The 17,547-nt window shown below is 53.7% G+C and overlaps 1 protein-coding gene across 1 annotated transcript; it reads right to left on the reverse strand.

Moving 5' to 3' along the window:
• Positions 1–489: 489 nt before the first annotated feature.
• On the reverse strand, positions 490–15,380 carry LOC128826308 (sphingolipid delta(4)-desaturase/C4-monooxygenase DES2-like). Its single transcript, XM_054009556.1, has 3 exons — positions 15,174–15,380; positions 5,532–6,274; positions 490–2,766 (listed from the first exon to the last, which is right to left on the reverse strand). The coding sequence occupies exons 1-3, from the start codon at positions 15,253–15,255 to the stop codon at positions 2,623–2,625; spliced, it is 969 nt and encodes a 322-aa protein (XP_053865531.1). The 5' UTR covers positions 15,256–15,380; the 3' UTR covers positions 490–2,622.
• Between the last annotated feature and the right edge of the window lie 2,167 nt (positions 15,381–17,547).

Below are 17,547 nucleotides of genomic sequence, written 5' to 3' on the forward strand. Positions count from 1 at the left end.
AGAGGCTCACGCCTCTGGCAAGATTCCCACGCTCGTAATTCCGTTCAGCTCTCTAAACTTGCCCACCAATCTCAACCAGAGGTGGGACTCCTTTACTACCCGCTCTGAAATCTAGAGCTTTGTGCTACGAAACAGCTGCTACACGTCAGCACTAAGTTCTTGGGATCCTTAAGGATGAAAGACCCTATAAAATAAGACATTATTTTTAACAAAACCCAGCTCCCACATCAAATCTTCCCTTCTTCTCTCCCCCCCACCCCCCGCCCTTTCACAGTGAGATAGATTCATAGACTTTAAGGTCAGAAGGGACCGTTATGATCATCTAGTCCAGGGGTTCCCAAACTTTAACAACCTGTGAACCCCTTTCACTAAAATGTCAAATCTCGCGAACCCCCTCCTAAAAATGAATATTTCCAGGGATTTTCTTCTTTATCTGAGTATAAATGATAAAAGCAGTGATCTTGGAAATATAAAATTTGTTTTCATGACATGCTTACTACACACGATTTATTATTACTTATTATTTATAATTACATTATTTTTATTACATTATGAAAACGGGCAACACTCTTCCAAGATCTCACTTCCGTAGCTGGTATCACTTTGAATAAGCCTGTTATAAGACAAGGCTCCTATGTTTCATCAAGGAGTATCAGATTTGAAACAGCAGGAAGGTATTTAAGAAGCCAACTCAAAGAGTTCCTCCTACACAAGCATTCAGGTCTTGAGTAGTCCAGGCAAACAACGCACGTTACAACAAAGCTTAATAATAATAATTTTGTTCTTCATAATAATTTTAAAAACAATACTACCTGCCTATTTAATTTTAAAAACAGCAAAAAATATCCACCTCCCTTTCCATTTCTTATAAGGAATCTTGACGTTTAAATCTCCTCAGTGTGATAGATATGCTTGCTTTGATCTGCTTAGCTCTTGGAAGTCCAGGGTCTCCAGGCTGCTAGCCCTGTGCTGTCCGGGATTCCTAGGGACAACTCTGTCCGCCATTAGGGAATTTTTTCCCCGAGAGCCCCCTGTAACATTTCGTGAACCCCCTGGGGGTTCACAAACCCCAGTTTGGGAACCAGTGATCTAGTCTGACCTGCACAACACAAGCCACAGAATCTCACCCATCCACTCCTGTAACAAACCCCTAACCTATGCCTGAGTTATTGAAGTCCCCAAATCGTGGTTTAAAGACCTCAAGGTGCAGAGAATCCTCCAGCAAGTGACCCATGCCCCACGCTGCAGAGGAAGGTGAAAAACCCCCAGGGCCTCTGCCAATCTGCCCTGGGGGAAAATTCCTTCCCGACATCAGTTAAACCCTGAGCATGTGGGCAAGACTCACCAGCCAGCACCCACGAAAGAATTCTCTGTAGGAACTCAGCTCCCACCCCATCTAACATCCCATCACAGACCATTGGGCAAGATCTGACAACTCCAACTTAATTTACACTTTCAAAACCCCACCCGTCACTTGTAAGCAAATGATCCCACCACGGCAAACATGCAGAGCTAATGCAAGACAGGTATGGACCAGAGGTTTGCAAATAGCCAGCCAGATCCCCACTGACACCAACAAACTCAAGCACCCAATAAACGGGTGGGAGGTGAGCGCTCTTTGTTAAACTGCCAGCCGCTCCGTTTCCTTTCCAGGAGTGGTTTCAAGCGACACCTTGGAGACCTCCAAGCAGCCCTCCAGCAGAAACCAAACCAGCGTTGACATTCCAATGGGTTAAAAAAAAAAATCTTTTCAGTCTCTTTTTTCCATCAAAGGAGCTAAAAAAGGCACAGATCCAACAGAAGCTTCTCCTCGAGTTACTTTTAATATAAGGAACATGACTAATTAAGTAGGGCTGTATCTTTGCATTATGTATGCACGGTCCTTTCTTGCAGATCTGGGGATGCACTTATTACAGTTCACATTTTATACGGGGCCCGATTCTCGTTTCATTTACGTCAGTGCTAGGGCAAGGGGAGGGAGGCATGAATCAGCCCCACTGACTCCCGTGGAGTTATTCCTGATTTATGCCTGTTCAATGGCACTGGTTTCAATGGGGGTCACTCCAGATTCACACCGCTTTGAGGGAGCGGGGAATCAGGCCTACAGCCTAGACTTGAGCTCTCTTTGGTGGCCCGTAGTAATACCTATGTACATGTACCAGCTGATGCTCCAGATTGGCTGGGGACCATTTAATAAGAAGTCTGGGGTGGGGGGGAATGAAGGTGGCAGGAAAGCCATCTGGATGCTAAGCTAGTCCATGGCACAGTCTAATAGACACTGATTGTTAGCAGCAGCTGGGGATCCCAGGAGATGCCCTAGCCACACCCCCTTCTCAGCCATGCCCCAGTACCATTGGCCACATGCCCTGTGTTGGTTGCTGGGAGGAGCGTGGGTAGTTGTACACCAGCCGAGGAGTCAGGAGGCATGCTCCCGTGGCCCAGTGAGGCTGCCTAATGACTCATGTCTCAGTCAGTGGAGTCTTTGACAATATTTGACCCTTAAATGAAGCGCGTACACATCTGGTATTAGGCAACAGGTATAAATAACTCCCCTGATGTCAAACCTCCCCCCGTCCCTGAGAGGCTGGAGAGCTGGGAGCTCTGTTGGGTGACCCTCTTGTTTCACTCCGCCTTGGCCACTTTGTACTTCCTCTTCACGCGGGCAAAGGGCCCCAGCGAGTCACAGAAGATGAAGTCCCAGAGGACGCAGACCCAGGAGGTGTGGTAGGGCAAATAGTCGTAGTACTCAGCAGCAATCTTCTTCACCTGGAAGCAGAGACACACGGGGGTCTGACCGTGAACACAAATCTCTGCCCTGGGACTTTTAGATGGAGATGCACAACTGCCCAGCATTCTGTGGGGTCACGTTCATGGCATATGCACGGAGAAGTTAGATAAAAACATAAATACTCTGGCTGGAAGGTTGCACTCTAACACGGCTTTATTTCTGAGAATCCAAAACACACCAAAAAAACCCACCCCAAAACAGAGAGAGACAAAACAGGCTGCTCCCTGAAAACAATGAGGCATAAGTCACCTCAGCCTTGCTCTGATCACACGCTTCCCTTCAGAACCCCATAGCCTGCAAGCAGGGATGGGAAAACCCCTTCAAATCACAAGCTATACATTTAAGTGTTAGTTTACAATACACCACATATGGCTGGGTTAAACCTATAAATCTTAAAGCTGCTGGGTGCAACCACCACCCTTCTTTTAAGAGATATTAGAAGCAGTTAGGCTCCTTTATGAAATAACGCCAATCTCTGCCCAGAACAAAGGCACATCCAAGGGCAGGCATGAATTTGAACTCTGTGGGGAAGAGGGTTTAATTTGATATTGCTTGAATACAAGTGGGGGGGGGGGGAGCCAAGCAGAGATGCATGCAGAAAGACAGATGCTCCAGACACAGCCTGGACAAGCATAGTGTATGGCCTAGAGAGAGAGCTTTTGGGCACTGTACTGTCTAGAAAGAGGCTTGGGGCTGTGGGCAAGGAACCTGTCTCCTGTTGCTTGGCTCCTGCTGGGTTCAGGGAAACAGGATATTTCACATCCCTTGCAAATAAAACAAGACATCCTCAAAGGTACCTGACTTTATCATTGATTTCTCTTACTACCTGGAAAAACCTGGAAGACCCACATTTTTGGCCGGCTGCTAGGGCCAAGAGGCGTGATCGTACTCATCTGTCCCTAATTACCATAATATATTTACCTTAGGTGAGGTGCTACTGTCATCACTTCTGCCTTGGCAGACATACCTGGGGATTGACAGAGCTAAAAAAACCAAGGATCTGTACTTGGGGCTGAAATAGCTCCGATCCTCAGTGGAGCAGCTGTAACCCGCACTCATCTGTTTTCCCCATTTTACGCTCAGGGAATGGAGGTACAGAGAGAATAAGATACTCGCCCAAGATCACAAGAGATTGAACCTAGGTCTTCTGAGAACCGGACAAGTGCCTTAACCACTGCCTCATCCTTCCTTAATGCAACCATCTGGCCCTGCTTTATCTCACAGCCATTTGTCCCATGAAGGAAAGTCAGTTTCGAGATCTGATTGCAAGAGGTGACCCTTGAAACCGTCATTCTTACATAGCAGGATTTAAGGCTAGGTGGGACGGAAGTTATATCAGCCTTTTCCATGCCAATCACATAGTACAGTTGGAAAAAAGTTTCAGGGCATCCCCCATGAATTTCAGGATTCCCTGCCGCACCTTTGTGGCCCCCTTTATCCATACAGAAAGGGAAGGTGCTCATGCCCCTTGCTTGAGAGCCTCTGGATTAGAAGTCTGCAGCCTCTGAAGATGCAAAACACCAGAGTGCAGTAGCATGTCTTCCCCACTGGAGGACAACACGGTACCACTTAAATCCTCCCAACAGCACCAGCACAGGGGTGGAATCCACCCTACGGAGGCCAGCCAAGTTGAGGAGGGAGGGGGCTGCTATGTGAGCAGCAGTATGGCCTAGTGGGTAGAGCAGTCACCTGGCACTCAGGAGATCTAGGTTCTGTTCCCAGCTCTACCGGTGACCTTGGGCAAGTGGCTTTCCCCTCTTGGTGCCTCAGTTTCCCCAGCTATAAAATGGGAGCAATGACACTGCCCTGAGAGAAGTCCTACAAGGGGAGGGGGAGTTGAAGAGAAGCCCAAGGGGGTGGAAGGTGACCAGGAGGGGAGAAGGCCCTTTTGTGCACATCAGCTGGGACTCTGAGCACCCCAGAAGGGCAGTAAATTGTTCCAGGACTTGGCCAGAGGGCCCAGACCCAAGAGGAGTGAGGAGAAGACATGGCCCGGGACTGGACAGCATGGCGGGGAGGCAAAGTCCCTCATGATGCAAGGCCTGAGGAAGCACCCTAGAGATGAGGCCATGCGCTTTACATTTGCCCATGGTAGCGCAGAGCCGGGCATAGGCCTGGCTTCCCTGCTCTAACCACTAGCCCACACAGCATCCCTGAAAGCGGACTCAGGAGCCACCTCTAACTCACTAGATCCCACACCCTTTGCAAAGCTGGAAAAAGAACCCGGGGCGCCTGATTCCCAGAAGCCTTCCCCTACACAGACAGCCCCCAAACCAAGAACTTTTCTACCCCAACCCAGGACCCCCTCCAAGAGCCTCCGTTCCCACACGGATAGCAACGTTTGCTTTCCTACCTGGGAGTCGGAGGGGCAAGCTCGCCCCACTGGGATCTGGGCTGTGCCGGCTTGGGGGATGTCAATCCATATCCAGACCCACCCCACCCAGCGCTTAACTTGTGCCGGGGCTGATTCCCGGCACCTCTAGACTTGGCAGTTCATAGCCCCGGCACCTCCAGGCTTGCCGCATCCGTTCTGAATGTTAAAAACACTGCTTAAGCCCCACTGCCTCTTTCATTACAAATTAAAGCACTGACCCCAACCTCACCCGTATTCACTTGATTTCCAGGCTCCGTGGCCCCTCCCCATTTTAAGGGGCGGGTCTTTTGGTTCCCCGCTGGGCTCCGCCCATTTTCCCAGGGCTTCTGCCCCTTCCAGCCCGACGCTTGCAGGCAGGGAGATTCTTACCAGCGGCAGCCTGCTGCCCGGGATGCTGGGGAAATCGTGGTGCTCCATGTGATAACCCACGTTGAAGGTCAGCCAGTTCAAGGGGCCGTAGTAGGAGAAGGTGTCGTAGCCCTTGAGATACATGTAGTGCTCAGCGATGAAGTGTCCGGAGATGGGGTGGATCCCCATGGCCAGCGTGGAGCCGGCGATCATGTAGAAGACGGGCTTGGGCCCCCACAAGGAGTAGATCAAGAGGTCGTAAGCCAGCTGCACGGCGACGTTGATCACCTCCAGGCCGGTGAAGGGCTTGGGGTTGACGTAGAGGGGCCGCAGGATGTAGAAGACGGGCTGCAGGAAAAGCCAGAGGATCTTGCGGGGCGGCGAGTGGAAGAACCGTCCCTCGAAGGCCGTGGGAACGTCCACGTCGAGCCCGTCCCCGGCCAGGTAGCGGTGGTGGTCGACGTGGTACTTCTTGAAGGAGGTGGCGTAGGGGACCCCGATGGGCAGGTTGGCGAACATGCCGAAAAGGCGATTCCACTTGGCCTCCTTGTTGCCGAAGGCCACGTTGTGGGAGATGTCGTGGATGGCCAGCGTCATGGAGTGGTTGAGGCAGCCCCCGAAGGCGTAAGCCCAGAAGAAGACCCACTTCCAAGGCAGGTCCTTCACCAAGTAGCAGGCCACCAGCTGGGTCAGCACCATCAGGGACACCACCCACTTCAGCTGGGGATCTGGACCCATCAGCTTCTTGATCTCAGGGTACTTGGCTGTGGAGGAGACGCAGAAACGTTAGCTCAGGGAGGGCAGGGCTGGGATCCAGCCTGCTGGTGGCGGTATGGCACGCCGGTCCCACCTTACACAAGCCATTGCGCTCAATGCATTGGGAGCAATCTTAGGAGAGAAACTGGGCAAGAAGCTGCAAGACGGGGGTTCAAGTCCCTCCTCTGCTACAGACTCCATGGGCAAGTCCCCTAGGCCCAGAGCCTCAAGAATTTTTATGCACTGACATCAATGGGCACGGGGAGTCTTAATGCCTTTGTGGATCCGTGCCTCGGTTTCCCCATCTGTATCGGGGGAGACTGTGAGGCGCCTTACTGGTACCTTACTGAGACAGAGGTGTGTTATACGGGAGGTCAAACTAGAAGACCTAATGGTGGCCGGGTGGCCCTAAAAATCTATGAATCTTTCCTGGTTTCCAGCATCTAAGATTTATCTTAGCCTGGGCTCCTTCTTGGTCAGGAGTTATGGCTTTAGAAGCCGCGCCTTTGAGCGCTGAGTTCCCCAGACACAGAGGACACCGTGAGGCTCTGGTTATGAACAGCCAGTCGGAAGCAGACAGGTTAGAGCTTCGTTTTAGTCGAAGCACCTAAAACCCTGGGTCCTCAGGGAATACCCCAGGGGTGGGGATGTGGTGATAAACCCACCCTCTGGTGGTGCCAGAATGAACTCTTGCTCCCAGCTGCTAACCCGATCCTCTCCCACCTACTTTAACGGGCAAGTGGACTTGTTCATCCCCTCCACATTAAAGGACTGCCATGGCTGGGCCTCTGAGTGAGCTCCCGTGGAGCCGGGGCAGATCCCACCCTGCAGCGCAATTGTCCCAGGCTCTCTGCAAACTCAAGCAGCTGCTCCTGCAGCAGGTTATGCTCACGTCACCTTTTCAAGGCCATCTGTCTACGGGCACGTTATGTGCCCGTATAAACATGTTGGTTGGGAGTGGGTGTGTGCGTGTGCGTGTGTGGTTTGATTTTGTGAACCGCTATTGTTATACCGGTAGCAAGACCGGCTGCAAAAACACAAGCCCCTTTTCACAAAACATTGAGAGGCTTGGAAATTTGTTTGCATTCCACATCGGAAAACCAAACCAAACCAAACCAAAAGCTTTCAAAATCTGTTATGAAGTTACACAAGGGCGACAGCCCACGGACCCACTGGGCCAGCCCCGCGGTTAGAATAGTCACTTGGGATATGGAGAAACCCAGGATTCAAGGTTCTCCTCTAACAGTCTGTGCTGGCCTTAAAATAATAATAATAATAAATCTCTGAATCTTCCCTCTTCTACAGAATCTAAACTCTCTCTTGAGCTTGGCCACTGGAGCAAGGGACTTGACCCTGCATCACCTAGATCCCCAAATAAGTGACCTAACCATCAAGCTGGTGACAACTCTGCGGTGGAGCTGTCTCACCTCGGGAATTCCTGACTCAAGTTTTACCGAAACCGACGTTGCCCCAGAGAGTTTTGGTTTTGAGAGATCAGCAAAAAAGTTCAGTCAAAAAATTCCCCGACCAGCTCTAACCAACGTCCTCCCACATGCTAGCTGATCTCCAAGAAGTGCTGCTGGAAATACGTCGAAGATGGACCTGAGCTGAGCTCACACCCAGAGAGCTGCTCCGCTCTGTGTGATCCCGCACCGGACAGAAGAGACGGGATTTGGCTGTAATGGTGTTCTCGGCAGATCCCTTCTCCCGGCTGCTTTACACAACCCCACCCAAACCCCCCAGAAAATTCCCTTTATTCGCGTCCCAACCCACTCCTGGCTCTCCTCTACCACAAGGGGGCGACGTAAGATGCAGGTTTGGGTTCAGCCCATTATAGGCTTGGGAAGTTTGGGTTTGGATCCAAACTTTGAAGGGGATTTGGATCCCAAGGGAGGGGATGGTTTAGACATGTCTGGGGATCTGGCCCACTGACTCCAACGGAACGACACCCGATTGACACCAGCTGGGGAGTGACGCCAGCCGGGTTTTGAACCAGCTTCATCCATTTGCATTAACAAGGCATCAAAATACCGGAGACAGGTATTTTTAAATCAGTGTCACAGGCTAGATCCCGCCCTCTGGGACAAGACAGCTGCCTAGTAAAAAGTGGTGGGGGGGTGGGGGTCGAGATCTCGGGTGGGGGAGATGCAGCCCAATATGGAAGACCAGAGAGAGACGCGGAAGGCCAGACATCTGCAGCCTGAACCAGAAACCTGAGCTTGATGCTATGAGGAAGTTGCCTCCTGTTTGTTTTTGGTTTGGCTTTTGTTCCTCCTGTGTTCAGGGAAACGGATTTTAAATGTCAAGTATCAGAGGGGAGCCGTGTTGTCTGGAACTGTAAAAGCAGCAAAGAGTCCTGTGGCACCTTATAGACTAACAGACGTATAGGAGCATGAATGAGTGAATTCACCCACGAAAGCGCATGCTCCTATACGGATTTTAAATGTTCCTTTGCCAGGAACCAGACTCCCTTGTCAATTTCCCTCTCACCTGGAACAACCCTCAGGGCCCCGACCTTTGACCAGTTTGATCAGATCCAAAAGTGGGTGGGTAACGTAAACAGGTTTTCCTCCCCAGCACCTCTTCACGGCCTGCGGTGCCGCTGCAGTGCCCTGCCTCAGTTTCCCTCTCCTAAAGGGCTCCTCAAAAACTCCACTGCCCCTGCTGGAGTGGGGGAGGGAATCCAATTTAAGGGTCTAGCTCCCTTCTCAGGATCGGGGCCTTCGTCCATAAACATGCTGGCCATGCTGCCTTCACCCAGCTGGGCCTTTCAATAGTTCAAATAGCTTGTTCTCCTTGAGCCAGGAGTCCCCGGCCCCCCTTCCCAGACAGTCCCTTTGCTCTCTGCACCTCTCAAGCCAGTCGCTGGTGCTCCTGGCCCTCCCTCGCTAAAATATTAGCAGCTCCTATGGCACGCTCCCTTAGACCCCTACATCTGGCCTGAGTTCGTCACATGACCTTTCCGTCACATGACTAAACTCATTCCCCCCACCTGGGAAGGTGTCCCAGGTGGGGCCGAGGGCCAGCCACCCTGTGACACAGTGCAATCAGCCGCCGCCTCTCCCAGCTGAGGGGTGATACCAAGTTAGAATCAACGATCAGCTTGGCCCCCACCCTGTTTTTCCGGTTCCAAACCCATCGGCGTTCCTTGTCGAGCCGCTCAATGGCGGGAACGCGAACCTGATCAGGCATGATCAGGGGCAGGAATGCAGCTGCCGCACTGGGCAAGTCGGGCCTGACGTAGCGAAACCAAAGCCGAAGGAAGAAATAGGGGAATTTGCAGAACGAGGGCCTCCCACTGCCCTGGGCAGGTGAACGTGGCCCAACCTCAGGGGAATGCGCTGAGCTGTGTGCGTGTTGGAGCGGTGACCCCGTCTCCAGGCTCAGGAGCCCCATTGCAACCAGTAGGGGGTGCTCTTTCCCCTGCATCAGCCCCGCTTACTAATAGCGGAGTTGCTCTGACGCTGCCAGAAAGCATTCCAGCCCAGATCTCGGGGCTAACTGTCTTCATCCTCCATTAAAAATCCCCCGGAGCGTCAATATAATATGTCATCTTCTTCCCCTCCAGTCCTAACCTGCTGGGCAGGAAGTGCCGTGTTCCACCCCAGGAACAGGTGCATTTCAGTGATATTGCTGGGGACGGCTGCTAGATCTGCAGGGCTGGCAGATGGCGTTTGACGGAGACTCAGCGGGGCACAAATACGCCTGGAACCCATCATTTTATACACACACACACACACACACACACACACACACACACACACACACACACACACACACACACACACACACACACACACACACACACTTACTTTTTAAAAGGCCTCAGACTAGGGTGCCCATATTTACCAAAGTCAAATCAGGATTCACATGGGGCTGCCTGAGCCCTGCACCGCCCAGCGCCTCGTGTTGCCATTGGCCTCCCCAAATGTTCCTCTGTGCCCCACTACGGGGGCGCAAACCACATTTTTGGGCATTTGTAACATTTGCTTTTGCCCACTGATCAGAGCAATTTGCAACTGGCAAGAGCAAATGGGACAAATGCCCAGTTTGGCCAAAAAAGGACGTCCGGGACAGGGCTTAAAAAGGAGGGGCTGTCCAGGCCAAAACAGGACGTGCGGTCACCCTATCTCAGACCCCCCAACAGCCTCGACTGCATCAATAGGGTGAGGGATGGGGATTTCAATGCAGCAGCTTCCCTGTTGTTCTCCGCGGAAGGGCGGGGGGAATTTTCTATTTTTCTCAATGTGGCGGGGGGAGTCTCCATCCATCTCAGTGGGGCAGGGAGAGGGACGTCTCCACGGGATTGGAGGAACAGGGAATTCTCCATTGGTCTCCGGGCTGAGCTCTTTGGAACATCTCCCCCTCCCTGGTGCAGGCGGGCAATGCCGCTGACCCAACGGGGCTGCTCCCGGGAGGGATCTGGCCCGGCGCTGCAGGGTGTCTGTTATGCGTCACGTCCAGCGCCTCCCAGGCAACCAGCAGAGCCTGCCTGGGCATGTGCACAGCCCCGTTGCTATGAGCCGGCCCTGCTGCCTAGCGCCACCTTTGTGCCAGCAGCACCCACCCCACCTGCAAAGGCGCCTGGTGAATGCAAATACCCACGCCCTGTGCAGAGAGCCAGAAAAGCCACAGTGGGTCCTGCTTCAACACCCAGTGCCATCAATACACAACCTTGCCCTGACCCCACTGGGCTTTGCCTCAGGCCCGCAGTCCAGCAGGCTGAGTCTGGGCTGGGTTTCGGGGTTCAATCCGAGCCACAAAAGCGGTCCGAGGGCTGGACAAAATGCCTGGCAGTCAGCGAGTTTGAGGAGGGTAGCATCTCGGGGAGGCAGTGTGCCCGGGTGTAGGATTCAAGAGAGCTGGGGTCTACTTCGGCCTCTGCTGCTGGGCGAGCCTGGTCAAGTCACTTGGTTCCCGTGCCTCAGTTTCCCCCTCTATAAAATACAGCTCATGATACTGGCCTCTCCTTGTAAAGCACTGGTGGAGAATGGTGACATAGGTTGCAGGGCACGATGCCTCTGCAAAGTTTCACATTGATTTCACCTGACACCTGCAGAGCGGCAGAACTCAGCCTGACCTCTCTGGCTTTCATCTAACGGTCCCTTCTGCAGGACTCCAAATGGAGCCAAAGGCCACAGCATAAACCAACAACCTTCCCCCGGTAAAAAGGGAAGGAATTGACATTTCAAATTCCTTCCGTCTGCCTGGCCTCAGCAAAGGAGGCTGCACCGTTTGTAACCTCAGTGTCAAACCCGACTACTATTGATCTGCGTCAAATCTTCTGTCCTGGGGGGACGAACGGAACGCGGGGGCAGTTTCTCGCGTCCTCGGATTTCCTTGATCAGGATAGACGCTACAGCTGATGGTTTCCGAGCAACAGAGACGCAATCCCTCTAAATCTGCCAACTGCTTTTGCTGCCCTCGACCCCGTAAGACATCCCTAACATGTTATAGGAAATCCGGCTCCAAATGGTCACCCCGTCAGCTGGGCCTTTGGGAACATCTGGCCCTGTACCATGTAGAAAGTTTGACCCAAGCGATGTGACTGATAACTCAGCCCGTCAACTCACAAAGCCCCGAAAAAAACAATCAAGCCCCATCAGTAGGGCCCTACCAAATTCAAGGTCCATTTTGGTAAATTTCAGTCATATGCTTTTTAAAAAAAATCTGAAATTTCACAGGGTTTTAAACGTGGGGATCCCGACCCAAAAGGAGGTTTTGGGGGGAGGGAAGGGAGGGTCGCAAGGTTATTGTAGGGGGGGTCATGGTATTCTGTGGTGGTGGTGGGGTGCTGTCTTCAGAGCTGGGTGCCCGGCCAGCAGCAGCCGGTCTCCGGTTGCCCAGCTCTGAAGGCGGCACAGAAGTAAGGGTGGCAATACTTTGACACCCCTCCCCCCCACAATCGCCAGATTTCACAGGGGAGTCCAGATTTCACGGTCCGTGGCGCGTTTTTCACGGCCGTGAATTTGGCAGGGCCCTATCCATCCGCTCTTTTGATCTTGTCTCTTACAGCCGCCTAGCCCCTGAAGGTTGGTGCTGTTCTACCCTGACTTCCCGCGGGATATTAGTTGAGGCGGGGTTTGCCCCTGGATTTGCAAACAGGTCTATTTGGGGCGGAGTTCTGTCTCCCCTGCGCACGGCTTTGTATCACTGTGGTATCTAAGGCGCTGATTGTCACCCTGGGCCTGCGTTTTGTGCTGGGGTAGAGGCGTGGGGGTTGAGCCGGCTCCGCGAGCTCTTAAACATCCCCTCCATGCAGGGGGCTGCCCCAGCCAGTATGGAGCTGGCCTAAGGACACGGCTCATTATATCGGTGTGGATTGGGTGTGTGTGTGCACTGTGCTGGAGCTATTCTCTGCCCCTCCTCGCCCCCAGGGCCCATAGGGGGTGGATCCAGGGTGAGGCCAAGTGCTGGTTATTCTCTACCCCCACCAGGTGTGGAGCTTGGATTCCGGCAGCAGTCCTGAGGTTGCACTAAATGACACCAGGGAAGAGGCGAGAGAATATGGGGAGCACAAAGAGGGCTTAAAGTCACCTGAATCTTTTCCATTCCTCTCCCAAGGGCAGGGGCGGAGTTGACCGAGAACGAGGATCAGGCTAGTGTATGTGGATGTTGCCCTCTGCTGGATGGGATGAGAACTGCTATTGTGTGTCCTAGGGCCTATATTGCTAAGTGCTGGTGGGGAGTCTCCACAAGCTTAAGTGGTGGGGATCTGGGGTTTGGAGCAGGAGAAGCGCCACAACAGTCCTAGTGGATTTAGGCAGCTGCGTTTGTGAAAACCGCTGGGAGAGGGGAGCAGAGTAACATTTCCTTTAGCAATTTCCATGCTTCTAGAGTCTCTGAGCACCCCCCGCTTCCCCGCCCAAAAGCATGCCGAAGCAAAAACTAATCCCTGCATAATTAGGGTGACCCCACCTCCTGTTTTGGCCGGGACAGTCCCTTTTTTAAGCACTTTCCTGGCCATCCTGACTCCTTTGGCAAAAGGGGCGTTTGTTCCGTTTGCTGTTGCCAACTGATGACGCTTGGGACGAGACAAATGCCCACTTTTGTCAAAAAAGCAGGGTGCGGAGAAACATGGGGGGGCGAGCGGTGATGCCAGCACCACGCGTGGGGGGAGGCACGGCTCAGGCAACCGGCTCAGGCCAGACCTGGGCAGGGCTCAGGTGAGCTGGGCGCCTTGGGTCAGATCCACATGGGGTGGAGGGGGGGAACCTCAGGCTAGCCCCACATGGTGTCCCCTTTTCCCTTTGGGAAATATGCTCACCCTAAGCATAATGGATTTGCCCCACAGATAAAGGCACAGTGATGAGTTAATTACATAACAATTACCGATCTACACATCTCTACTAACCCTGTGATTAGAAGGGTTGGTTTACACTGGCCAGGCTACCCCACCACAGCTTCAGTGTAGACCAGGGGTGGGCAAACTTTTTGGCCCGAGGGCCACATCGGGGTTACGCAACTGTATGGAGGGCCAGGTAGGGAAGGCTGTGCCTCCCCAAACTGCCTGGCCCCTGCCCTCTATCCGCCCCCTCCCACTTCCCACCCCCCTCAGAATCCCTGACCCATCCAACTCCCCCTGCTCCTTGTCCCCTGATTGCCCCGACCCCTATCCACACCCCCGGCCCCTGACAGCTCCCCCCCCCAGCACTCCCACCCCCTATCTAACTGCCTTCTGCTCCTCATCCCCTGACCACCCCCTCCTGGGACCCCCCGCCCCCAACTGCCCCCCGGGATCCCACCCCCTTATCCTACCCCCTCCCTGCTCCTTGTCCCCTGACTGCCCTCCCGACCCCCATCCACACCCCCGCCCCCTGACAGCCCCCCTGGGACTCCCATCCCCTATCCGCCTTCTGCTCCTCGTCCCCTGACCACCCCCTTCTGGGACCCCCCACCCCTAACTGCCCCCCAGGATCCCACCCACTTATCCAACCTCCTTCCTGCTCCCTGTCCCCTGACTGCCCTCCTGACCCCATCCACATCCCCGCCCCATGAGAGGCCCCCCCCGGGACTCCCATTCCCAACCCTCCCTGTTCCCCATCCCCTGACCACCCCCCCAGAACCTCCGCCCCATCCAACCGCCCCCTCCTTCCTGACTGCCCCCCAGGACCCCCGCTCCCTTACCAACGCCCCGCTCCCCGCCCCCTTAGCAGCAGCAGGAGCTCACAGCTGCGCTCCCCACGCTGCCCAATGGGAGCGGTGGTGGCGGGGGGTGGGGGGAGACAGCAGTGGAGGGGCCGGGGACTAGGCTCCCCTGCTGGGAGTTCAGGGGCCGGGCAGGACGGTCCCACAGGCTGGATGTGGCCGGCGGGCCATAGTTTGCCCACGTCTGGTGTAGACACTAGCTACACCGACAGGAGGGGTGCTCCAGTCGCTGTATTTAATCCACCTCCCCGAGAGGCGGTAGCGAGATGGGAGAAGTCTTCCGTCAACTTAACGCTGGCTTAACTACACCACCGAGCGGGGTGGATTTTTCACAACTCTGGGCAACGTGGCTGGGTTGCCAATTTTTTAGTGTGGACCTGGCCTAATATATTCAACACCGGCTGGTTCTGACTCACCTCCTCTCTCTCTGGTAGCTCCAGTTCCCACCTGGTTCTGACCCATCTTCCCCCAATCCTGGTTCTGACCCACCTCCTCCCTCCCTAGGGCCCCCTCATCCCCATAGGTTCTGATTCACCTCTCTCTGCTTCTTCTTGTTCCTGACCCATCCCTCCCCCTGTCCCTGTCACCTCTGGTCCTGACCTCCCTCTCTCTGGTTCTGGCCCCCACCTCCTCCCTGTCCCTAGTTCTAGCGCTGACCCTCTTTCCCCTCCTGCTCGCCTCTGGTTCCGATCCCCCTCCCTCAGCGCCATCCCCCTTCCAGACAGGAGCCATGGTGGTACCAACCCAACCCAGACTCACCCAAGATCTCCTTCCTTCTCTCTGTATGAGGTTGATCTGTATAGACCCACTCAAAGTCATCCCTGGTGACCCGGTTCCCCATGCTGCGTCCTCTCCACTGGAGCCGGCCCAGTTCCCACGGTGCCAAAAGAACCAGGACTCCCGGCCGGGGCGGCGACACCTGTGCAGGTGTGCTGTATCCTCTCACTGGCTTTCCCAGAGGCACTGCACCACAGACACCCGCCTGAGCTGAAATGCCTTTCTGCCTGCCCTTCCCCAAAGCACCTGCCAGACCTGTTTGGCTGGGCATCGGAACTCCCTGGGGTGGAGTTGGTCTGTAAGTTCCTGGTATTGGGCCCAGGGCCAAATTAATGGCTCCGGCCCACTAAGGGGGCGTCTACGCGCAGCTCTTTTGAGCGGGAGCCGGAGTCTGCAAACCTGGGCCTTGAGACGCGCTGCCGCAGGCTGTGCGGACGTTCCCTTGCGCGGTCACCGACGGCCTGATGCGACTGGCCTGGGCGTCCTTTCTAGAGCCTTTGAGTGGGCCCATCAAAGTCAGGCTCTTGGGGGTTTCTTCTTGGGAAACAGGCTGGCACAGCCACCACGAAGATGCGGCTTCCAGTGACCTAGCACCACAGTCCCTCCGCGTGCCAGGAGCCGCACCGATGCACCGGAGGACAAGGACACAACCGCGGGCTTGTCCACACAGGAAAACTGACTGGATCAGCTCCTGGGAAACAGGGTTTTGCTGTGGCAAGGATGGCCGGTCGGGAGGTATTGGCCGGAACAGTTTTTCCTGCGGAAAATGCCGAGCCGTCAAACCTGAAGCTTTTCCCACAAGAGGGGCAGCTTGGGTGGAGCTTTCTCAGCTCCACGATGGAATTCCTTCTCCAAACCTGCCAGCCGCCATCGCCTGGTGCTCACGGTGCTGCAGACAGGTGGGCTCCGGGTTCACATCCCTGCTGGGCTTGATTCAGAGCAGCGGCTTGTACCCAAATCTCCCCCTTCCCAAGTAGGTGCCCTAACCATTGGGCTATACAGTGGGTGTCTCCTTCTGACCCAACGAGTATTTCATTGAATTTACCACCTACCCCAAGCCAGAATAACTTCCCTCTGGAGACAAGCCCCAGAGAAGTGAAGCAACTTGCCTGTATCTTTGGCTCTATGGCACTTATAAAAAAATTGCTCTGACAGGTGAGATCACAGGCCCAGCAATACCTGTATCCGGTCTCTGACAGCAGCTAGTCTCACTTGCTCGAGAGCAAAACTCCAGGAACAACCTCATCCCCCCCGCCACACACAGTGGGCAATGGTGCAATAATCTGTTTGGCAGGGAAAGAAGAAGAGCTCTGTGTAAACTCAAAAGCTGGTCTCTCCCACCAACAGAAGTTGGTCCAATAAATGATATTATCTCCCCCACCTTGTCTCAGCAGGGAAAAGAGATTGGTTTTCACCCTGAAGCAAGAGGGCTGAGGTTGGAGGCAAACAGGTCTCCTCTCTGTGTTTTATTAGCCAAATATTCCTAAACTTTTTGCCTCGAGAACATCACGTGGCATTGACTTCCACAGGCTAATGATGTGTTAATGGGGAAAAGGGAGCGCTTCCTTTTAGCATTGCTTTCACTCTCACTGAGGGTTTCCCGGTTCTTGTATTATGAGCATGTGAGAAGGCAGCCACACTTGGAGCAGAATTTATTCCTGGACATGTACAATAGTCCACAGAAACCTTATGGTAAAACCATTCTCCCCCAAATCCCAAAGTACAATAGGCTCATCACAGCAATTTTCCACTCAGGAAATCCGTTCCACCTCACTTTCCCGAGAGTCCATTTCTGTAGTATATCATGCATAATTACCAGACGACATCCCATGATGCGGACACCACTCCCAGCCTGCCTACTCATTGCTTCCAGTTGGTAGGAGCCATCATGGCCCTTAAAGAGAGTCCTGGTTTAAACTAGTCTCACTCTGGTTCTTGAAGCGAAGAGACTGCAGCGTACTCACAAGGAAGAGACTCTCGGCTTTCCATCCATCCATCCATCCAATTATCTATCTAACCCCGTAGCCACCCACCCATCATTCATCTGTCTAACCTCATGGTGGAAAGCATGAAGCAAGGAGTGGCTGTTTTTGTCAGGGGCCCAGCAGATCAGCAAATGGTGCAAACTGCTAAACCCAGACAAGAAACTGTAATCCATCGGTCAGCTGGGACCTGAGTACGGCACCTCAGTGAGAATACAAAAGTAAACGAGTTAAAAGCACTAAAAAACCAGAACAGGGAGGGTTGCAAGTCACTCCCGCCCCCACCTTTATCCTTCCCTGATAATCTTGCTGAGGATCGGAGAAGATGGGGACAAGGTTTCCACATCTATATGAAAACCGCAGGAGAAGATTAA

Source organism: Malaclemys terrapin, chromosome 20 (assembly GCF_027887155.1).
Source record: "Malaclemys terrapin pileata isolate rMalTer1 chromosome 20, rMalTer1.hap1, whole genome shotgun sequence".
Taxonomy (NCBI): Eukaryota; Metazoa; Chordata; order Testudines; family Emydidae; genus Malaclemys; species Malaclemys terrapin.